At 37.7% G+C, this 17,990-nt stretch overlaps 4 protein-coding genes across 5 annotated transcripts; 1 reads left to right on the plus strand and 3 right to left on the minus strand.

Moving 5' to 3' along the window:
* Positions 1–463: 463 nt before the first annotated feature.
* Positions 464–2,032, minus strand: LOC105418774 (zinc finger protein 436-like). Its single transcript, XM_011619306.2, has 2 exons — positions 1,739–2,032; positions 464–1,601 (listed from the first exon to the last, which is right to left on the minus strand). The coding sequence occupies exons 1-2, from the start codon at positions 1,905–1,907 to the stop codon at positions 823–825; spliced, it is 948 nt and encodes a 315-aa protein (XP_011617608.1). The 5' UTR covers positions 1,908–2,032; the 3' UTR covers positions 464–822.
* Positions 2,033–2,642: 610 nt separating this feature from the next.
* On the plus strand, positions 2,643–4,801 carry LOC105418772 (zinc finger protein 567-like). Of its 2 annotated transcripts, none has more exons than XM_029850815.1 (3): positions 2,643–2,861; positions 3,118–3,264; positions 3,515–4,801. In XM_029850815.1, the coding sequence occupies exons 1-3, from the start codon at positions 2,702–2,704 to the stop codon at positions 4,348–4,350; spliced, it is 1,143 nt and encodes a 380-aa protein (XP_029706675.1). In that variant the 5' UTR covers positions 2,643–2,701; the 3' UTR covers positions 4,351–4,801. The 2 variants fall into 2 exon arrangements, with proteins under 2 accessions (XP_029706675.1, XP_011617606.1); XM_011619304.2 differs by having other exon boundaries at positions 3,139–3,264.
* Positions 4,802–8,916: 4,115 nt separating this feature from the next.
* On the minus strand, positions 8,917–12,061 carry LOC105418771 (zinc finger protein 501-like). The gene is made up of 2 exons (XM_011619301.2): positions 11,897–12,061; positions 8,917–10,777 (listed from the first exon to the last, which is right to left on the minus strand). Exons 1-2 carry the CDS (start codon positions 11,967–11,969, stop codon positions 9,444–9,446), a joined length of 1,407 nt encoding a protein of 468 aa, XP_011617603.1. The 5' UTR covers positions 11,970–12,061; the 3' UTR covers positions 8,917–9,443.
* A 2,016-nt stretch (positions 12,062–14,077) lies between these two features.
* On the minus strand, positions 14,078–17,962 carry LOC101075643 (zinc finger protein OZF-like). The gene is made up of 3 exons (XM_011619303.2): positions 17,956–17,962; positions 17,148–17,232; positions 14,078–16,156 (listed from the first exon to the last, which is right to left on the minus strand). The coding sequence occupies exons 2-3, from the start codon at positions 17,208–17,210 to the stop codon at positions 14,870–14,872; spliced, it is 1,350 nt and encodes a 449-aa protein (XP_011617605.2). The 5' UTR covers positions 17,211–17,232; positions 17,956–17,962; the 3' UTR covers positions 14,078–14,869.
* Between the last annotated feature and the right edge of the window lie 28 nt (positions 17,963–17,990).

Genomic DNA, 17,990 nt, shown 5'->3' on the forward strand with positions numbered 1-17,990 from the left:
AGCCTGACCTTGGTGGTAGATAAACACCAGAAGACAGTGGTGGTGATAGATGAAGCAATCTCAAGTAATAGCAACATCAGAAAGAAGGAACATGAGAAGCTGGATAAATACCAAGGGCTGAAAGAGGAGACAGAGAAAATGTGGGGCATGAAGGCAACAATGGTCCCAGTAGTGATTGGGACACTAGGGGCAGTAACACCTAAGCTGAGTAGATGACTCCAACAGATACCAGGAACCACAACAGAGATTTCTGTCCAGAAGAATGCAGTCCTAGGAACAGCTAAGATCCTGTGCAGAACCCTCAGATCTCAGGCCTCTGGTAGAGGACCTGAGTCTGAAGTAAGGAGGCACCGCCCAGGAGGGTGCGGAAGAGATTATATTTAAGTTCCAATCAGTAACTATCAACTTGCTGATGTTAGTATAACAACCTAGTTATGTAATAAAGAGACTTTCACAGAATATCACCCAAGTACTGAGAGTGAAGGAGCTAGACCTCCTTTTAGCAGCTTTAATATGAACTGTTAAGATGTCTTGTGTTTAGATACAGTGGCAAACAGCATTAAGCAATGATGTCATAAAGGTTAATGTATAGAAATAGCCTATCATCTCATCTAAAAGTTTATTTACAGACATTTGGCTTATCCAAAAGTGCAAGTCTAAAAGGTCAACAAGGACATTCAGGTAATTTGGCACCCTGAGTCCTCGGCTGTCCTGCAATTCGCAATGACTATGATCAGATTACTGATTTGGAAATTGCCTCGATATTGGAATCTAAAAAGAAAGCATCTGTCTGACATTGTACACATTTTGACTACTGGAAAGTTATGACTTCTCACCAGTGTGAACTTTTTTCATGTGGATTCTCACATCACCTCGGTATCTGTAAGATCGCCCACACATTCCACATGTATATGGCTTCTCTCCTGTGTGTGTTCTCTTGTGTACTGACAACTCACTGCTTGCTGTAAAACATTTCCCACAGGTTTTGCAGAGGTATGGCTTTTCACCAGTGTGTGCTCGTCTCATGTGGACTATTAAATGAATACGCTGTATAAAACCTTTCCCACATGTTTCACAAACATATGGTTTCTCACCTGTGTGAATTCTTAAATGTAGGTTCAATGATGACCTTTGACTGTATTGCTTTGAACAAAAGCTGCAAGAATATGGCCTCTCGCCTTTGTGTGTTCTTAGGTGTTTCTTAAAATTTGACTTTCGATTGAAATCTTTCCCACATGTGTCACATTTGAAAGGCTTATTAAGCCTGTAAGGATTACATTGTTTTTCTTTGGCAGCAGAGTCAGATATGTTGTCAGTTGTTGGCTCTGATGAGCCTGTACATATGACTGATGTGTTGACAACAAGGTCTTCTACAGTTTTATCAGGATTAGAGTTCAAAGTTTCATCTTTCTCCTCATCAACAGGATCAGTCTCCTGCTTTAATTGAAGCTCCTCTTCCTCCTGAACACTGCAATGCTCCTCTTTAATATGTGCATACGCTGGTTCCCCAAGATCCAGACTGGAGTTCCTCTGCTGATTGCAGAGCTGTTGGTCAGTGAAACCCTCCTCTTGGTCCTCTTCTTCCTCAAGGATATATTGTTCTGGGAGCAAAACAAACCAAATGAAAATCGTGGTACTATAAAGCAGAATGGATGGCCAGACAAGTAACACCGGTGCAATTTTTAAAATAATAATAAAAATATTAAACAATTACAATAATCATTCAAAATGTGTTAACCTGTTGCAGGTAACTTCATCGCGGATTTCCACACATCTAACAGTCTGCGCTGACGATTAATCTCTTCTTCATACTCGACGATTGTCTTTTGAAAAACTCCAAATATTTCTTCGGCGGCAGCAGTTAATCGCCGGTTGACAAATTCCCTCAAATACTCAACAGATGACATTTTGTTTAACTAAGACAACAAGCCGTTAAACAACTACCATATCACTTTTTAATGAATTCAATATTTACACAATGCTGTACTAGCTACAAATATATATCCGATTTCCGCCGGATGCTACGCAATTATCTTCCGGCTACAACAATGAACGCACCAGAATTTTAGTTCCTCTGAATATAAATTACCCTCGATATATGTTTTTGTACTTTTTTACACGGACTTTGTACTAATGTATGGGTTTCACACATTTAATACAAATGACATCACGAATAAATATTACGATATACAAGTTTACACCTGTGATTCTCATAGTTGAGACGTCTTGGAAAGTACACACATTCTTCATTACATAAAATAACAAAAAAAAAAAACAACAAAACATGAAAGATGGAAATTCATTATGTAAGCTTATTGTAAGCTATATAAAAATCGAGAAGGAAAAAAACGTGTGTGTGTGTGGGGGGGGGGGGCGTGTGTGTGTATTCTTCTTAAAACAAATACAATGATTCCTCCTGAAAATACTATTTTACATGACTGCAAAAACAACTGGGGATCAGAGCTTAGAGAGCCAGAACAGCTATCTTTGACTTGTCTAAGTTATCTGTGGAAATAATCAGTTGTGATTATAATAACGTTACAATTTTAAAATTTCAAATATTTTAAAATTTTAATTAGTTTAGACTAATATCGCTCGCGTCATAATAAATAGTTTACGAGACACGCACGTAACATCCGGCGGAAGAGAATAAGACGAGCACTTTTAGCTGTCTTCGTAAAACCAACATCAGCTGTCAATAATGTCTCTATTTGGGTCCCTGAAAGAATTCGTTGAAGAGCGACTAAGTGCTGCCGCTGAAGACATATTGGAAGCTTTTAAGAAAGTGATTCACGAATATGAAGACCAGGTCGTTTGTCAGCAAAGACTGCTAGTAAATATTTCTAAGACGCAAAGAACAGGTGAATGAAGATGGTCCTCAGTATGCTTCTATTCAATTAATGATGGCAGTAAGCTAATAAAACATATAAAAGGAGAGAGAAGGCTGTTAATACTAGAGCCAGAATCTTTTCAGTGATCCAGAGATTTGTATGTTGAAGTGTCAGTTGCATGAACTGGATTCCATAAAAGTGATGGGAGAATAAGTGTGTCAGCAAATCGAGACTAAAGAAATGGAAGTACAAGTTCCATCATTTGGTTAACTTTTGATTCTGACAGTTATCTTTGGCGTCTGCGCAGAGGCAGCGGTTCACCCTAAGCGGCAGCTCTGTTTGAAACAAGAAGAACCAGAACCTTCACGTAGTGTTTGTCAGTACAAAACATTGGATAACACATTGATACCTGAGCTAAAATTGCTCAGGATAGGTAAGAAATTTTGTGTTGTATATACAAATATACTAGTTATATATACTGTAGTTTGTATTCCTGTTAAAGCAGTGTTATAGATTTGTTATAGACAGCTGAGGTTGGGGCTACAGGTTCAACTGTGTTCAGACTCCACATCTCTTGTAAATAGTTCTGCCTGTTGAGTTGTCATGTATCAGCACAGAGTGAACAGATAAGGATAGTTTATTGATTGTTTATTTATGACTATCTTTCTTTTGTGTTCATTCAGATCTAGAAGACTTTTCTGTCTCTAAAGAGGAGGGATGTGTTGCTGACCAGCCGCTCTGTAAACAGGAGAAGATCTCCAGTCTGGACTGCGAGAATCCACAGATTAAAGAGGAACAGGAGGAACCCTGCAGCATTCACGAAGAACCTGTACAGCGAGAGACTGACACATTCATGGTTGCTCCAGTTGATGAGGAAAATGACTACCCTGATAATCAGTTGCTAGATGGGAATCTTTATGAACACCTAGAAGAAGAAAAGGTTGAGCAAGGCAGCAAAGTCTCAGGGTCGAGAAGATGTGCAGAGAAAAAACAAAACCATGAACAACACGAGAAGAGCACATTGACAAGCAGCTCGTATAGCCCTATGGTGTCATTACCCCACTATAATACCAACACAAGGAAAATGCATTTACAATGCGACACTTGTGGAAAGGACTTTAGGTGTAGATCGACCTTTAGAAGGCACCTAAGAACCCACACAGGTGAGAAACCCTATATTTGCTATTTCTGTGGGAAAACCTTTATTCAGAGCAGTGACTTGACCATCCATGTGAGAAGAGCCCACACTGGAGAAAAGCCATATATCTGCAAAGCATGTGGAAAAGGTTTCACAGCGAGCAATGAGTTAAAAGCCCACATGAGGACACACTCTGCAGAGAGGCCATTTTCCTGCATGCACTGTAAAAAAACATTCAAACGTCAGAATCACATGAGAGTTCATGTTAAAACAAATCACAGCGAGGAGAAGCCCTTCCTTTGCAACATCTGTGGAACAAGATTCATTTTGATGTCTGATTTATCAAGACACAGAAAAACATCACACAGTTGGCTCGATTGAGCCATCGTCCTTGTAAACACTGAAGATCAATGAAGATTAAAACAGGTAATGTGCCTCAAAGGAGAGCACTTTTGTCATGAATTTAGTCAGTTGTAACCCAAAGTGGCAGTGTCAGTGGCAACCCAAAGTCTCTCTTCACGTGTACCAAGAGACTGTGATCTGTTCACTAAAAGTTGTGTTATTTATGCTGAAATGTTCCACTTATTTAGTGCTATTTAAAATTAGCATTTATTTATTTTGCATTACGCTGATTAAATATCTAATATAAAAACTTGCTGGCATTGAGAGCTACAACCTACAGATCACTGTAATGCATGTCAATATTTGCAGTTTTTAGAACTCCACATTCCCACAAATAAAACCTATGTAGCTTATAAGTGACATCATGAGTTCAATTTTCACATTCACTGTCAGTGAAGGTGTGACTGATAATTAAAGCTTATTATCAACTGCAGCAGAGTCTGTCGTCAATGTAATAGAATGTCAAAACAAAACAGCCACATGTAGTCACAGAGACGCAAGAGCAAACAGGAATGCACCTGGCTAAATGATCTCCTGTACCATGTTGGAAAGATTTAAAGGCTCACAGTAGTTGTGACACAAGTATTGAAGTACGAGTCAGAAATGCCCCCCCAGATGTGTGGAACCACATTAAAATACAAAGAAGATTTGACCACTCGCATAAGGAAACACACAGGTGAGAGAAGCTTCTTCATTTGACAAAATCGATAAGTGTGTGTGTGTGTGTGCGTGAATACTGTGAAAAATTGCAAACAGTACATCTGAAAGAGACTAAAATACATTTCACTTTTTATGGTGTCATAGGGCCACTTTGCACATCCCATAAAGGTCAAAACATAAGACTATATGAACCATTTCTGTTTTGGTGGTAATTAAGACTCAGGGCCCTTTTATTATAGACTGGAGTTCCTCACAGAGCGTTTACCTCCTCTCATTTATCACCAACTTGTTGCCATGGATGCTCTAAAGACAAAATCAAGAAAAAGAAACCGATTGATTAACTGTAGGGTTAAATCACCTGCCTACGTAATTTAACTGCTTTAAGAAAAAATAAACCGTTTTAGGCCTTTCATAATAATTGACTAAGCAGTATAAAAACGAAATATGCCGTATTTAACAGATCACACCATTGTAAATTTTATCACGAACCAGAAGGTGACCGTAAAGCGCCCAAATGGTATTTTCTGGTCACCGTAGCAAAACAAAAGAAGACATGACCTGGCATAAAATAACAAATTCTGCAGAACCTAAAAGTCAATAACAGTCAATTTCGAGTCAATGAAAGAGCATACAGCCATCAAAGGGTTGTAATTAAATATTTCTGCAATTCCAAGTTTTGGAAGTTGGCCTCAGGTTTGCGTGGGTCATTTACCCGCTGAGGTGCCACCGTCTCCCTACAAGGAAACCAAACTTTTAATCCTGAAAGATAGCCTAATCTCTGCTCAGGTCTCTGCACAGCAGCTGATCAACACTTGCTGCATCCACCAAAATATATCGAGACTCAGATCTGCTGGCATTATTGTGCTTGTATAAGTGCAGAAATCCTTCTTTATGTCTATATTTTTACACATCTGCTAAATTATGCATTGATATTTTAGGAATGTTTTAATTGTATAAAACCTTTAAGTCGTTAGTTGTCTTTGCAACACACCCACACACCGCTATTTTTTCCCAACTTGGGTCGTCATAGCAATAACATTTAGCATTTTTGTACTAAGCATTGCATTTCTTCCTCTCACCAATGGTGAGGATAATCACATTAATGCAGCTGCTTTTTGAATTTTGTGTATTTGTTTTGTGTCTCTATAGAACTTCCACACCAGCATGCCTGTGAGGAGGAGGAAGAGGAGGAGGATCCCAGTGACCAACAGCCATGGGACAGTACGTCAAGAGTATCCAGAACCTCTACAGATTATAGTGGAACACTGCAGTTGTCAAGAGGAAGTTGAGTCAGAACTGAAACATGGGACTGAATTCTTGAGTCCTCTTGATGAGCAAACTGGCCACAATAAAGGTAGAGGAAAATGCAACACAAGTTAGCAGGAGCTGTCCCTGCTCTGAAAATACCCTTATTTGCTGTGTGTTATTTAAATTCATTTGCGTCTGTGTATCTCCAGAACTTTCGCCCCAGTTTGTCTCTAAAGACGAGAAGGTTCTCCCTCACCAGCAGCTAAATGAACAAGAGCAACTCTGCAGCAGTCAGGAGTAAGAGCAAGTTATAGTGAAACAGGAGACCAATCCTGTTGTCTTGATCCCTGTTTGTGTTGAAAATAATCACAGCAATGATATAATTCGATTTATTATCAGTTCTGTGGCATCAGAAGCATCAGGCAGTGACCTGCAGCTGTTCTCTAACACATCTCATGTAGCTGAGAGTGGAGAGGTTCAGGAGGGAAATGCATACGGAGTCTCCAGAGTATCATACAGGGATGCAGAGTCTAAATAGAACAAACAGCGCAGAAGCGCATGTCGCACAAAAACTGTATCAACTCAACTGTATCAAAAAGTATCAACTATTATTTTACGGATACAGGAAAAAATCTGTCCAAATGTGTCATGTGGAAAAGTCCAATTCATCATTAAAAATACACCTAAGAATTCACACTGAAAACATATATTTGCACAACATGTGGGAAGGCGTTTAAACAAGTCAGTAACTTGTCTGAGCACATGAGAGTTCTCACAAATGAGAAGCCATACATTTGTCAAACACGTCAAAGCTTTTAAATACAGAAATGAATTAGTGTTCCACATAACTATCCACACAGGTGAGAAGCCCCATGTTTGCAGCACATGTGGCAAAGCTTTAAGATACAAGAAAAGTTTGGTTTATTATATGAAAGTCCACACAGTGGAGAAGCCCCACACATGTAAGGCATGTGCAAAGGAATTTAAGCAGGTCAGTAACCTGATAGAGCACATGAAAAGCCACACTGGAGAGAAACTGCATGGCTGTATGACTTGTGGGAAAGACTTCAAGCGAGTCGGTCACTCGTCAAAACACGTGAAAATCCACAATGATAGTAATGTGTCTGATAGTAATTTCCATTCAGTACTGTAAACTATTTATCATTTATGGTGAGATTTTAATATTCTTAAAGCACTTGAGGGGAAATTACAGGTACTTCACCTTTTGATTGCACAAGTGAAAAACAATTGTAGATGCTTCATGTAATAATATGTGCATTTAGTTAATAAATAAGTGTACTTTTATGATGGCTGTAACTGAGATCTTTTCAGTTTTATCATACTACACTACATTTTATCTTTGTGTCACTGCTCACTAGTTATATAACATACATGCTATTTTTGCTGCTTTTTAAAAAAAAATGTTTGTATAATAAGAATATTTAATTCTATATATCTAATTCATATTCAATTTAACACTCAAGCTGTCAGGAGTCTACCTTTTTTAATGATGATTTACATATTTCTTATGATGTACACTCAAGAAAGGAGAATGAAAAAGCAGATAATCACTCATTTCTGTGCACACCTGTAGGCAGCCAGATATTTTGTTTGTATTTTTTTAATCTGTTGTTTATATGTATTTGCATTGATGAACTCTATGTTAATATGACATGTTCGTATCTAGAAACTGACGCCTTCACGCTCTGATGGGACTGATAATACTTATCATTTCACATTTGATATTTTCAAATTGTCTTGGGAAATGTGTACATTTGTTTTTTTTACCCCCAAATTTGGTGAAATGACATATCAAATCAATCGTTATTTACATAGTGTCTGTTATAATCAACATTGTTTCTAGACACTTTACAGAATCCCCACATATGCAATATAACTCAGGACACCACTAAAGTCATGTCATACATGATCATTATTAATATAAACAACTTGATTAATTAGAACTGGGAAGATTGCCTAATGAATCAAGCAAACATTTAATAAAAATGACAAAAAATAGCAGTTTAAAAGCTTGATGGCAAGGTAAAAATAATTTGGAAAAGCTTTGAATTCCAAATAGATACTGGCGCCCTGATAGTGTGGATCTGCCCGTAAGAATGAGAACTGTTTGGGGAAAATATAATTTAATTCACATCAAACTTCAGTCACTGTGAACAATTCCTTAATTTAAAAAAAAGATAATAATAAAATCAGTGAATGTTCAACATCTGTTGTTCCAAGATCCCATAGGCCTGCTGCTGTATTTTGCTGGTGTGATGCACACACCGTTTATTGAACTAAAATAAAACAAAATTAAATAATCCAATAATTCTTCAGCAGGTAGTCGCCTTAAGATGTAGCTGTTATACCGTAAGTTGTATATACAGCAGTTTTATTTTCTTCCGCCGTATGTCTATCTGCAGTTGAGATTCCGAGTTGAATAAGAAAAGCGATTCGTTCCGCTTTGACAGGCTTGCGTTAAATACGGTTGTCTTTAGCAAATTAGGTTGGAACTGTATTGCCAGCAGAATAGATCCAAAATAAATAATGGACATGTTTATAGGCAGCTCAGTTGTTTGTAATGGTGACAAAATAGTTATTAGAAATGATGTGAAATAAATAAAATAAAAATCCTTGTGTAGTTGGGTCACAGACTTTAATTTTTAATCTGTTCTAGGCATTGTTAGCCTTTAACAGATAGATGCAGTAGAGGAAGACAATGAACACTGGGAAAAGAAAGCAGAGAGTTCATGCAGGAAAGGTTTCAGCCTGGATTCAAATGGTGTCTTTAACGTTGGTTACTACAGCCACTGGTTACAGGGCATATGGTACGATCTACCAATTGATCTATTTGTGCCGACAATTGTAACACATAAAGAGCTGAGTAATAACATCTACAAAAATGTACATGAAGACATTTAGGACTCTTTATGTAAAGGAGGGTCCATCCAAGATAAATCCATGCTGACATCATGATTCAGCTTGTCATGAGTCTATTCCCCCCCCCCCCTGAAACCAAGACAATCAATACAAATTTCTGTTTAACGTCTGTGACTTTCTGATAGCATTGCACAAGTGGATTGATTATAACCTGTGTTTCACACATCTTGGACACAAAGTTAAATTTGCTACTTAAAAATAATACATGCATTGTGTGATGGATCTTATATGACTGTGTGTGATGCAAAGTTTGCGTGGGCTTTTCTCAAGTGAACAGCCAAGTCACCGCTAAATCGGAAAGCCTTCCTGCATGTTTTGCAAACATACGGCTTCTCACCCGTGTGGATTCTCATGTGGTGTGACAAATTCCGGTTTGAACTTAAATTCTTCCCACATATTTTGCAACCATATGGCTTCTTACCTGTATGGACTTTCATATGTTCTGTCAAGTTATTTCGAAGTCTGAAAGTTTTCCCGCATGCGTTACAAATGTATGGCTTTTCACCTGTGTGGATTTTTAAATGATCTGACAATTTACTGCTTTGTCTGAAGGCTTTTCCACAAGTCTTGCAAATATAAGGCTTCTCACCTGTGTGGATTCTCATGTGGCTTGACAAATTCTTTTTCAGTCTGAACTCTTTTCCACATGTTTTACAGATATGCGGCTTCTCACCGGTGTGAATTCTCATGTGGCTGGACAAATTTGCACTTTGTCTGAAATCTTTTCCACATGTGTTGCAAATGTAAGGCTTCTCACCTGTGTGGACCCTCACATGTCTTGACAATGCATTGCTTTGTTTGAAGGCTTTTCCACATGTGGTGCAAATATAGGGCTTTTCACCTGTATGGATTCTCATGTGGTGTGACAAGTCAGTGCTTTGTGTAAAAGCTTTCCCACAGGTGTTGCAAACATACGGTTTGTCACCTGTATGGATTCTCATGTGTCGCGATAATTCATAGCTGCGTTTGAAAGCTTTCCTACATGTGGTGCAAACATATTGCTTCTCACCAGTGTGGATTCTTGTGTGTCGCGATAACTCCTCATTTTCTTTGAAAGCTTTTCCGCATGTTGCACAACTAAATGGTTTCCCCGTGTGGACTTTCAGGTGCCTCTGCAGTTTTGACAGGAACTTAAAGTCTTTTCCACAATCAAAACACTTGAAAGAATTTGTACCTGAAAGACAACATGTTTGTAAGTCCGCAGGGTTGTGCGCACTGACAGATGACCCTGAGGGTTGGTTTTCGTTTACATTAGAGTTCTTATAGAGCAGCCTCAAGTCGCGGTTTGGTTCAGAGACCACTGAACCTATAATATACCTTATTATGTCTTCACTCTGGTCATTTTCATCATAAATAGGAGTCAAGATAACTGCATCAGTCTCCTGTTTCAGCACAATCTGCTCTCCCTCAGGATTAATGCAGAGGTCCTCCTCTTCCTCTTTGATTTGTGGAGGTTCTGGGTCCTCTTGCACCAGACTACATTTCTTTTCCTGGCTGCAGAAATGTTGATCGGTGGGAATGTCCTCTTTGTCCTTATAGGAATCCTGCTGTGGAATCTCTGGAAAGATCAAGAGCAGAACGTATAGTGAGGCGTAATAAGTTCTGGAAACATAGGACAGCCATTTGTGGCTGTGCATTTCAGTGATAAAGACAATCAAGGAAAAAATATTCAAAAATGCTTTTGAAAAAAATGGGTTCACAGCAAATGACAGAATATTTGATTCTGAAATCAAAGTAACATGTGGCCATAAAGTCAATCCATGTAAAATTTTAGATGTATTAAAGCTGACATATTTGTGGTGGGCATTTTATTATGTTATCAAAACATTTGTTATTGTTGATCTACCATTATAAGGCTTAATTTTACATACTAATATCAGGAGGAAATTAAATGTATCATTTAGCCTTTGTAGAAAAATAGCTATGCAAACACAATTCAACTTGACTTGACTAAATGCACATCCTTGACATAAAAAATGCCATTATCAATATAAGTCAGGAGAATTCCACATTATAGCACAAATCATTTTACCCTGGCTGGATGTTTGTGGGAGAACAGATGGATGTTGGAAGGTTTAAACATTCCACCCTCTAGCTGCACAATAGGGGACTAAGCTCTTTGACATCTTTATAGCCTTAACAAAACCAGAGAATTGCACTTTATCCAAGTTGCAGGAAACACCATCAGCCTATAGAAAGATGCCAGTCATATCCAGCCATCTAAAAAGAGGCTGAAACTTTGTAGCACTTTGATCTGTAGTCATTGATTCTTCCAAAGACAACAGTTGGATTTTTAATGATTCATTAGGTGTCACAGCAAGTTATATGTACAGCATTTTGACCAATAGACTGCTATAACCCACCAAAATATAGATTGACATAGAGGATAAATAAAAGGGCAGAAAAGAGATACATGAATGTGCAGCGTATTAATATCTGGCTTTAATCTGACTCTACACTTTGAACATAACCTCTTCTAGACCATGAGTTCATCATTAAGACTTGACCTTTTAAAATAATCTACACCGAGATCATAGGAGTCACGGCTGTGAGGCCCAAACACGTTAAATTATAACATCAATTAAATTCCACTTAGTAGAAACACAACGCTAGTTAGTTGTCTTAGATTAGCGGTAGCTGTTAGCTAAAACACATTTTATGTTTTGCCTAAACTTACCAGAAAGAGTGGGTGTTTCCAAAAGAAGGTTATCACTTTTGTTCTGTACTTTCTTCCCCAGTGGTTCCAACATTTTGGTTTGAGAGTCAAATTATATACAATGAAAGATGTTGCACAGAACTCTTCCTCTTTCGTCGCCCAGCGCACTACCGCTCAGCTCACTACCGCCACAGCGGGAGGTGGATGAATAACTGCAAGAACTGACAGCAGCGAAAACTTGACAAAAAGATTTGCTAAACTTTTTATACTTTTCTTCTCCCATTCCATTGTTCCAAAGGGAGGATCAGAAACAGAAATTCCATTTATTTTTTATGTCATTTGATTTTTTTTAAAGTCTGCAAGCTCAATTTTACAGTGACATGTCCGAATTTTAAAAAAAAACAAAGTGACCACTGTCTCATCCGACATTTTTCTATCTCACTGAAAGTTTCTTCCAACTTGCTAGAAATAAATAAATATTTAAATATTTGAAAAGGAAATAATAAATAGAACCAAGTAATGTCATTATTAAACCTGTCAGTTATGTAATTTTATCCCCATCAACAATTCCAATTTTTGAATAAAAGCAAGTATTTTCAAGTTGATCTTCACTTTTTTCTGTATTCCAGTCAAAACAGTAACAGATTATACAAGCAAAAATAACCCTCATTGATATTATCAAATATGCTCATGATCCATCTTAATTACTCACATTTTAAAATAACATTGTTGACTGTCATGTTGATGTCCATGGCAGCACTCTTTTACCATTAGTTGCGCTTCCTGCAAATTTGTTGCCTTTGTTCTGTATTATTTTCATGTGGTGTGATAAATTCCTTTTAGAACGAAAAGAAATTTCACATATTTGGCATATACAGTATTTTTTCAGTGTGAACTTTAAAGTGCACTGACAAGTTAGGTCCTTTGTAGAAAGCTTTTCCACATTTCTCACAATCATATGGCTTCACACCTGTTTGATTTTTCATATGACATGATAAAGTTCCTTTCAGTCTAAAATCTATTCTGCACATTGTGCAAACATATGCTTGTTCTCCTGTGTAAACTGTAATGTATCTCTTCAGACGAACACTTATTTTCAAAGCCATCCCACATGTTGTGCACACATGGTTTCTCACCTGTGAATTCTCAAATGACATGACAAAGTTCCTTTTTGTCTTTTGAAAGCTTTACCACAAATTGTGCAAACATTGGGCTTCTCGCCTTAGTGAATTCTTAAGTGTTGTGACAATTGACAACTCTTTTTAAATGTTTTCCCACATGGACCCTCAGATGTCTCTGTAGTTTGGAAATCCTTTCCACAGGTGACACATTCTAAATGTTTCTATCTGTATCAGGAATACAGCTAAACTTCAACTCTGTAGGGTCATACACATGAACTGCCGCTCAGACTTGAGTATCGGCTACATAACAGTTGTTATGAAGCAGGTGCTGCTGAGAAACGACGATACATTTTATTATATGCTCACTGTGGTCATTTTAATCGCAAAATGGATTCAGAAGAGCAGCATCAGCTGGTTTCCTCCAAGATTTCCTCATGTTTGATGCAAATATCTTCCTGTTTCTCTCTACTCATGGGCGGTTCTAGGAGTCCCTCTTCCGGTAACAGACCTGTTGGTCAGTGGGATCTAAGTCTTAGTCCTTTTTACAGCCGTGTTGGTGCAAAATCTCTGGAGGGATATATTACAAAATGAACTTCTCTGTACAAAAAGTTAAAGTAAATCATGAACTTAGCTTATAATTTATGACAGGCATGATTTTAATGTATGGAGGTCTTAAGATTTTATAGATTAACTCACAATCAATAAAAAGAATTGTAAAAAACCCACATCGTATTTTAAATGAAGTAAATGAATTCTCATTCTGTGACGCTAACAGATCCATCTTTTAATGCCCCTACAGCAGGGGTGGGCAAACTTTTTGATTCGTGGGCCACAATGGGTTCTAACATTTGACAAAGGGGCCGGACCAGGAGCAGATGGATGGATGGAGTGCTTTGGTAACCTCACCTCATTGGAGAAAAAATACACATCTTGGGATATGGAGAAAACATGTGCTTTAATTTCAAATGAAAATGAAGAAAAGCATTACAACAAAATATCTGACTTTGGAATGAGTCTTAAAACACTGAAAATCAAATGAATAAAATGTGCCTTTTTTTAAAAAAATTAAAAACTATTTCTATTTTAAAGCACTGAAAGTTCTGTTATCCTTCAGGATATCACCATCACTCTCCTCCTGACTGTCTTTTTTTTCAAAAACGGTAGGTGATGCAGATGTACTTGTCCTGCTCCTTCTATTCATTTTGTTTCCCTGGTGCCAAAAGTCAACAATGAACAGTGCAAGGAGGAAACAGTGGCAGCAAGTAAGTCTGTGAAGCAGCATTATCTGCGTGCGCATCAGCGAGACACTTTCCATTTTAACAGCCTCTTTAACACATCACATTCTCAGTACTGTTTTGTCTTGTACATAAATATGTTTGTGTATTTAAATGAAACTTCCGCGGAAGATTTGAAATGCATAATGTCGTTACAATATGTCCCTCTGTTGCCTAAAGTATGACACTGAGACTTAACAGTCAACATTGACACCAATAAAACAATTAAAACACGTGATGTTTTCTAGTTTCTTCGACTCCTTCTCTGCTCATTTATGGAGTTTCATCAAAAGCTTTGAATCCCATTACAGGCCCCTTTTGACCAGGACTGCACACCGACTACTGAACGTCGATTTATTTCCGATCCGTCTTCTCCGTACTCTCATAAAAGAAGCGAAAGATTACAGTCAACCTCTTGATTGTATTGTTTAGCTACACAATAATATGCCCTAACGTTAATAAAATAAATATTGCCTTTTTTTGCATTAGAATCTTATTTTTCAGTAATTCCATTATACTTGGCAGTGAAGGTAAACATAAAACCAGTTGATAGAAAGAATAAATACTTTATTCCAGCTAAATAGGACAATTATTTACATTTATGACTTCTCACTTGCATGAAGTCTCATGTGTTGGGATAAATTTGAATTACAGCTTAAACCTTTTCCACATACTTTGCAAATATATGGTTTCTCACCTGTGTGGACCCTCGCGTGGTATGATAGATTCCATTTTGAACTTAAAGCTTTCCCACATATCTTGCAAATGTGGGGCTTATTGCCTGTGTGAACTTTCAGGTGGACTGACAAACTTGTTTTTTGTATGAAAGCTTTTCCACAGGTTTTGCAAATGTACGGCTTCTCACCTGTGTGAATCTTTATGTGGTCTGCCAATTTACTACTCTGTCTGAAGGCTTTCCCACATGTTTTACAATTGTATGGCTTCTCACCTGTGTGGATCCGGGTGTGGTTTGAAAAATATTTTTTTAATCTAAATGCTTTCCCACATGTTTTACAGATGTAGGGCTTCTCACCAGTATGGATTCTCAAATGGCTTGACAAGTTAGTTTTTTCTATAAAGCCTTTACCACATATGTTGCAAACAAATGGTTTCACACCTACGTGGATTCTCATGTGCCGTGACAAGTCATTTCTTCTTTTAAAAGCTTTCCCACATGTTGTGCAGATACAGGGCTTCTCGCCTGTGTGGACTCTCATGTGGCTTGACAAACTTGCTTTGTCTCTGAAATCTTTGCCACATGTATTACATACATATGGCTTCTCATCCGAGTGGACCTTCATGTGTACAGACAGTTGGCATGTTTGTTTAAAAGCTTTTCCACACGTTGTGCACATATATGGCTTCTCATTGGTGTGTATTGCTGTGTGCTGTGATAGTTCATTGCCATTTTTAAAAGCTTTCCCACATGTCACACAAATAAATGGCTTCCTTATGTGGACTTTCAAATGTCTCTGCAGTTTTGACATGTACTGAAAATCTTTCCCACATGTTCTACATTTAAAAATCTTTTTATCCATGTCTGTTTTACAATAAGAGTTTATGCTTGAATGATGGTGTGCATTTTTAAACAAACCTGAAACTGGTTTCTCATTTAGGTGTGAGTTGTTCCAGAGCTGCTGCGGGTCATTGTTCGATCCCGATACGTCAGAGCCTATAATATATGTAATAATGTTATCACTCTCGTCATTTCCTTCATTAATAGGAGTCAAGATAATGCCATCAGTCTCCTCTTTGAGATCAATCTGGCCTCCCTCCTGATTAATGCAGAGATCTTCCAGTTCTTCCTTTATTTGTGGAGGCTCTGGATCATCTTGATCTTGGCTGCAGTTCCTTTCTGTGGTTACAGACATTTTGCGCTGGGAGTTCTAGGGACAAGAAAAGAATAGACTAGAACTGAATATAAATGACATATTCTTATATTTAAAAAATACTACTCATTAGTTTGCGCAGGTAAGAGTTATTAAATGGGAGAAATTAATGTCTTTAAATTTTAGATCTTATTACCAGAAGAAAATATGTTTTAAAAGTTTTACATGGACACATGTGAATTTGCACACTACTTTTGCCTGGATAAGTCTTAGCTGAATATGAGTAGTTCAGAGAAGCCTGTCTGAATATGAGTAGTTCATACAAGCCTGTCTTGAGATGCTGTCAAATCAAAGCCAACTTCTGTTGTTTGTGGGTCTTAAACTAATTACCAGCTTTATAAGTTCAACGTACGTAACCACGGTGACCTGCCCCACATTATAAGTAATTTTTATGACACTCAATGTCATGTCACAACATTACCTTCATATAGTGGGTCACAAAACATTTATTTTTTTCTCCATATTTTTTTTTCCATCCTGCTATTTACCACTATCTTGATTTCACATGTCTGGATAACCAGAACAAAGAAGGTTGTAGTTTTGATTATTACATTTATGATGTAAGAATTTAATGATGTCCCATGATGTTTGTGGATATTACCAAAGGTATGGGCAGGTTGGGAACTCTCTGAATTGCTTTCGATCTTGGGGGTTAGGTATAATTTTCTTCACAATTGAAGAATTTTGCCATAATCCAGTTATAATGTCATCTTTGGTCTACCAGGACTTCTGTTGATGAGGATACCACCAGTGACCCATTTCTTTTTTTTAAATGTACCAAACTGTTCATTTGACCACTAGAGATTTTGCGGTATGCAACCTGCCAACCTTCCCGTCTATTTGGAATGGGCAACAATGGGTCACAAATATTGTCATATTTCTTATATTCAAAATCTTTACTCTGCTGTATCAAGGCAGAACTGTATAGACAAATGTGTGGGTGTAAAAGTAGCAATGCACTTGACATTATAGAAAGAACAGATCTTACACAGTAGATGAAGGGGCACAGATCCTCCACCAGCAGCCGGTGTGGACAAGATGCTATTGGCATAACACCACACACATTAGCGTCTCTAAACGACGACAGAACAATGCTTCAGAAAGTGCGATTTATTTACTGTTGCTTTTGACACTGATATAAAATGTCTTTATTTGACAAAAATGGCGAGGTATAAAAGGTTACATCAATCTTAATTAGCTTACATGTAACTCCAAATCAGCTTTAAAAAGACAGATTACCAGAAAGGGTAGACGTGTTTTAATAGCAGGTCATTTGTTGCCACTTAGTCTTCGATCAGCTCTAGGTTAACTGTTTTAAAAATTAATGTTCTCTACTATAAAAAGCAGAAACCAGTGCTAATGTTTTAGTGCTAATGCTAATTCTTTCTTCTTCTGGGTCTTTTTTTTCTTCTTCATCATCATCGTGATGGCGACACCCCCCGCATCACAAAGAAAGGTTCCATTGATGCGATCAAATAATCTCAGCACAACTATTCACACTCATAATTACCGTAAAACAGAAAAAAAGTTGAACAATACGAAAATTAATTACGGCTCCCCTACGATCCAATTAGTTTAGATTAATGTATGAAACAAGAAGGGGCAAGCGCGATGTGTTGCATCAGAAAATTGTCATGAGTGACAAAAAAAAAACCAAAGAGGTGAATTCTGATCTTTGAGAAAGAGGACATTAGGATGGTCAGTGAAAGAAAACGGGTGTAGTTGACAGGGAGCGATGGCAGAGGCCGTATAAGAGAAGTAGACAGTCCTTTGAGATTTCAGATTCAAATACGCACGTATTGGCCCATAAGTTGCTCAACACTGGGCGGCG

The sequence above is a fragment of the Takifugu rubripes genome, chromosome 17, assembly GCF_901000725.2.
Source record: "Takifugu rubripes chromosome 17, fTakRub1.2, whole genome shotgun sequence".
Lineage (NCBI taxonomy): Eukaryota > Metazoa > Chordata > Actinopteri > Tetraodontiformes > Tetraodontidae > Takifugu > Takifugu rubripes.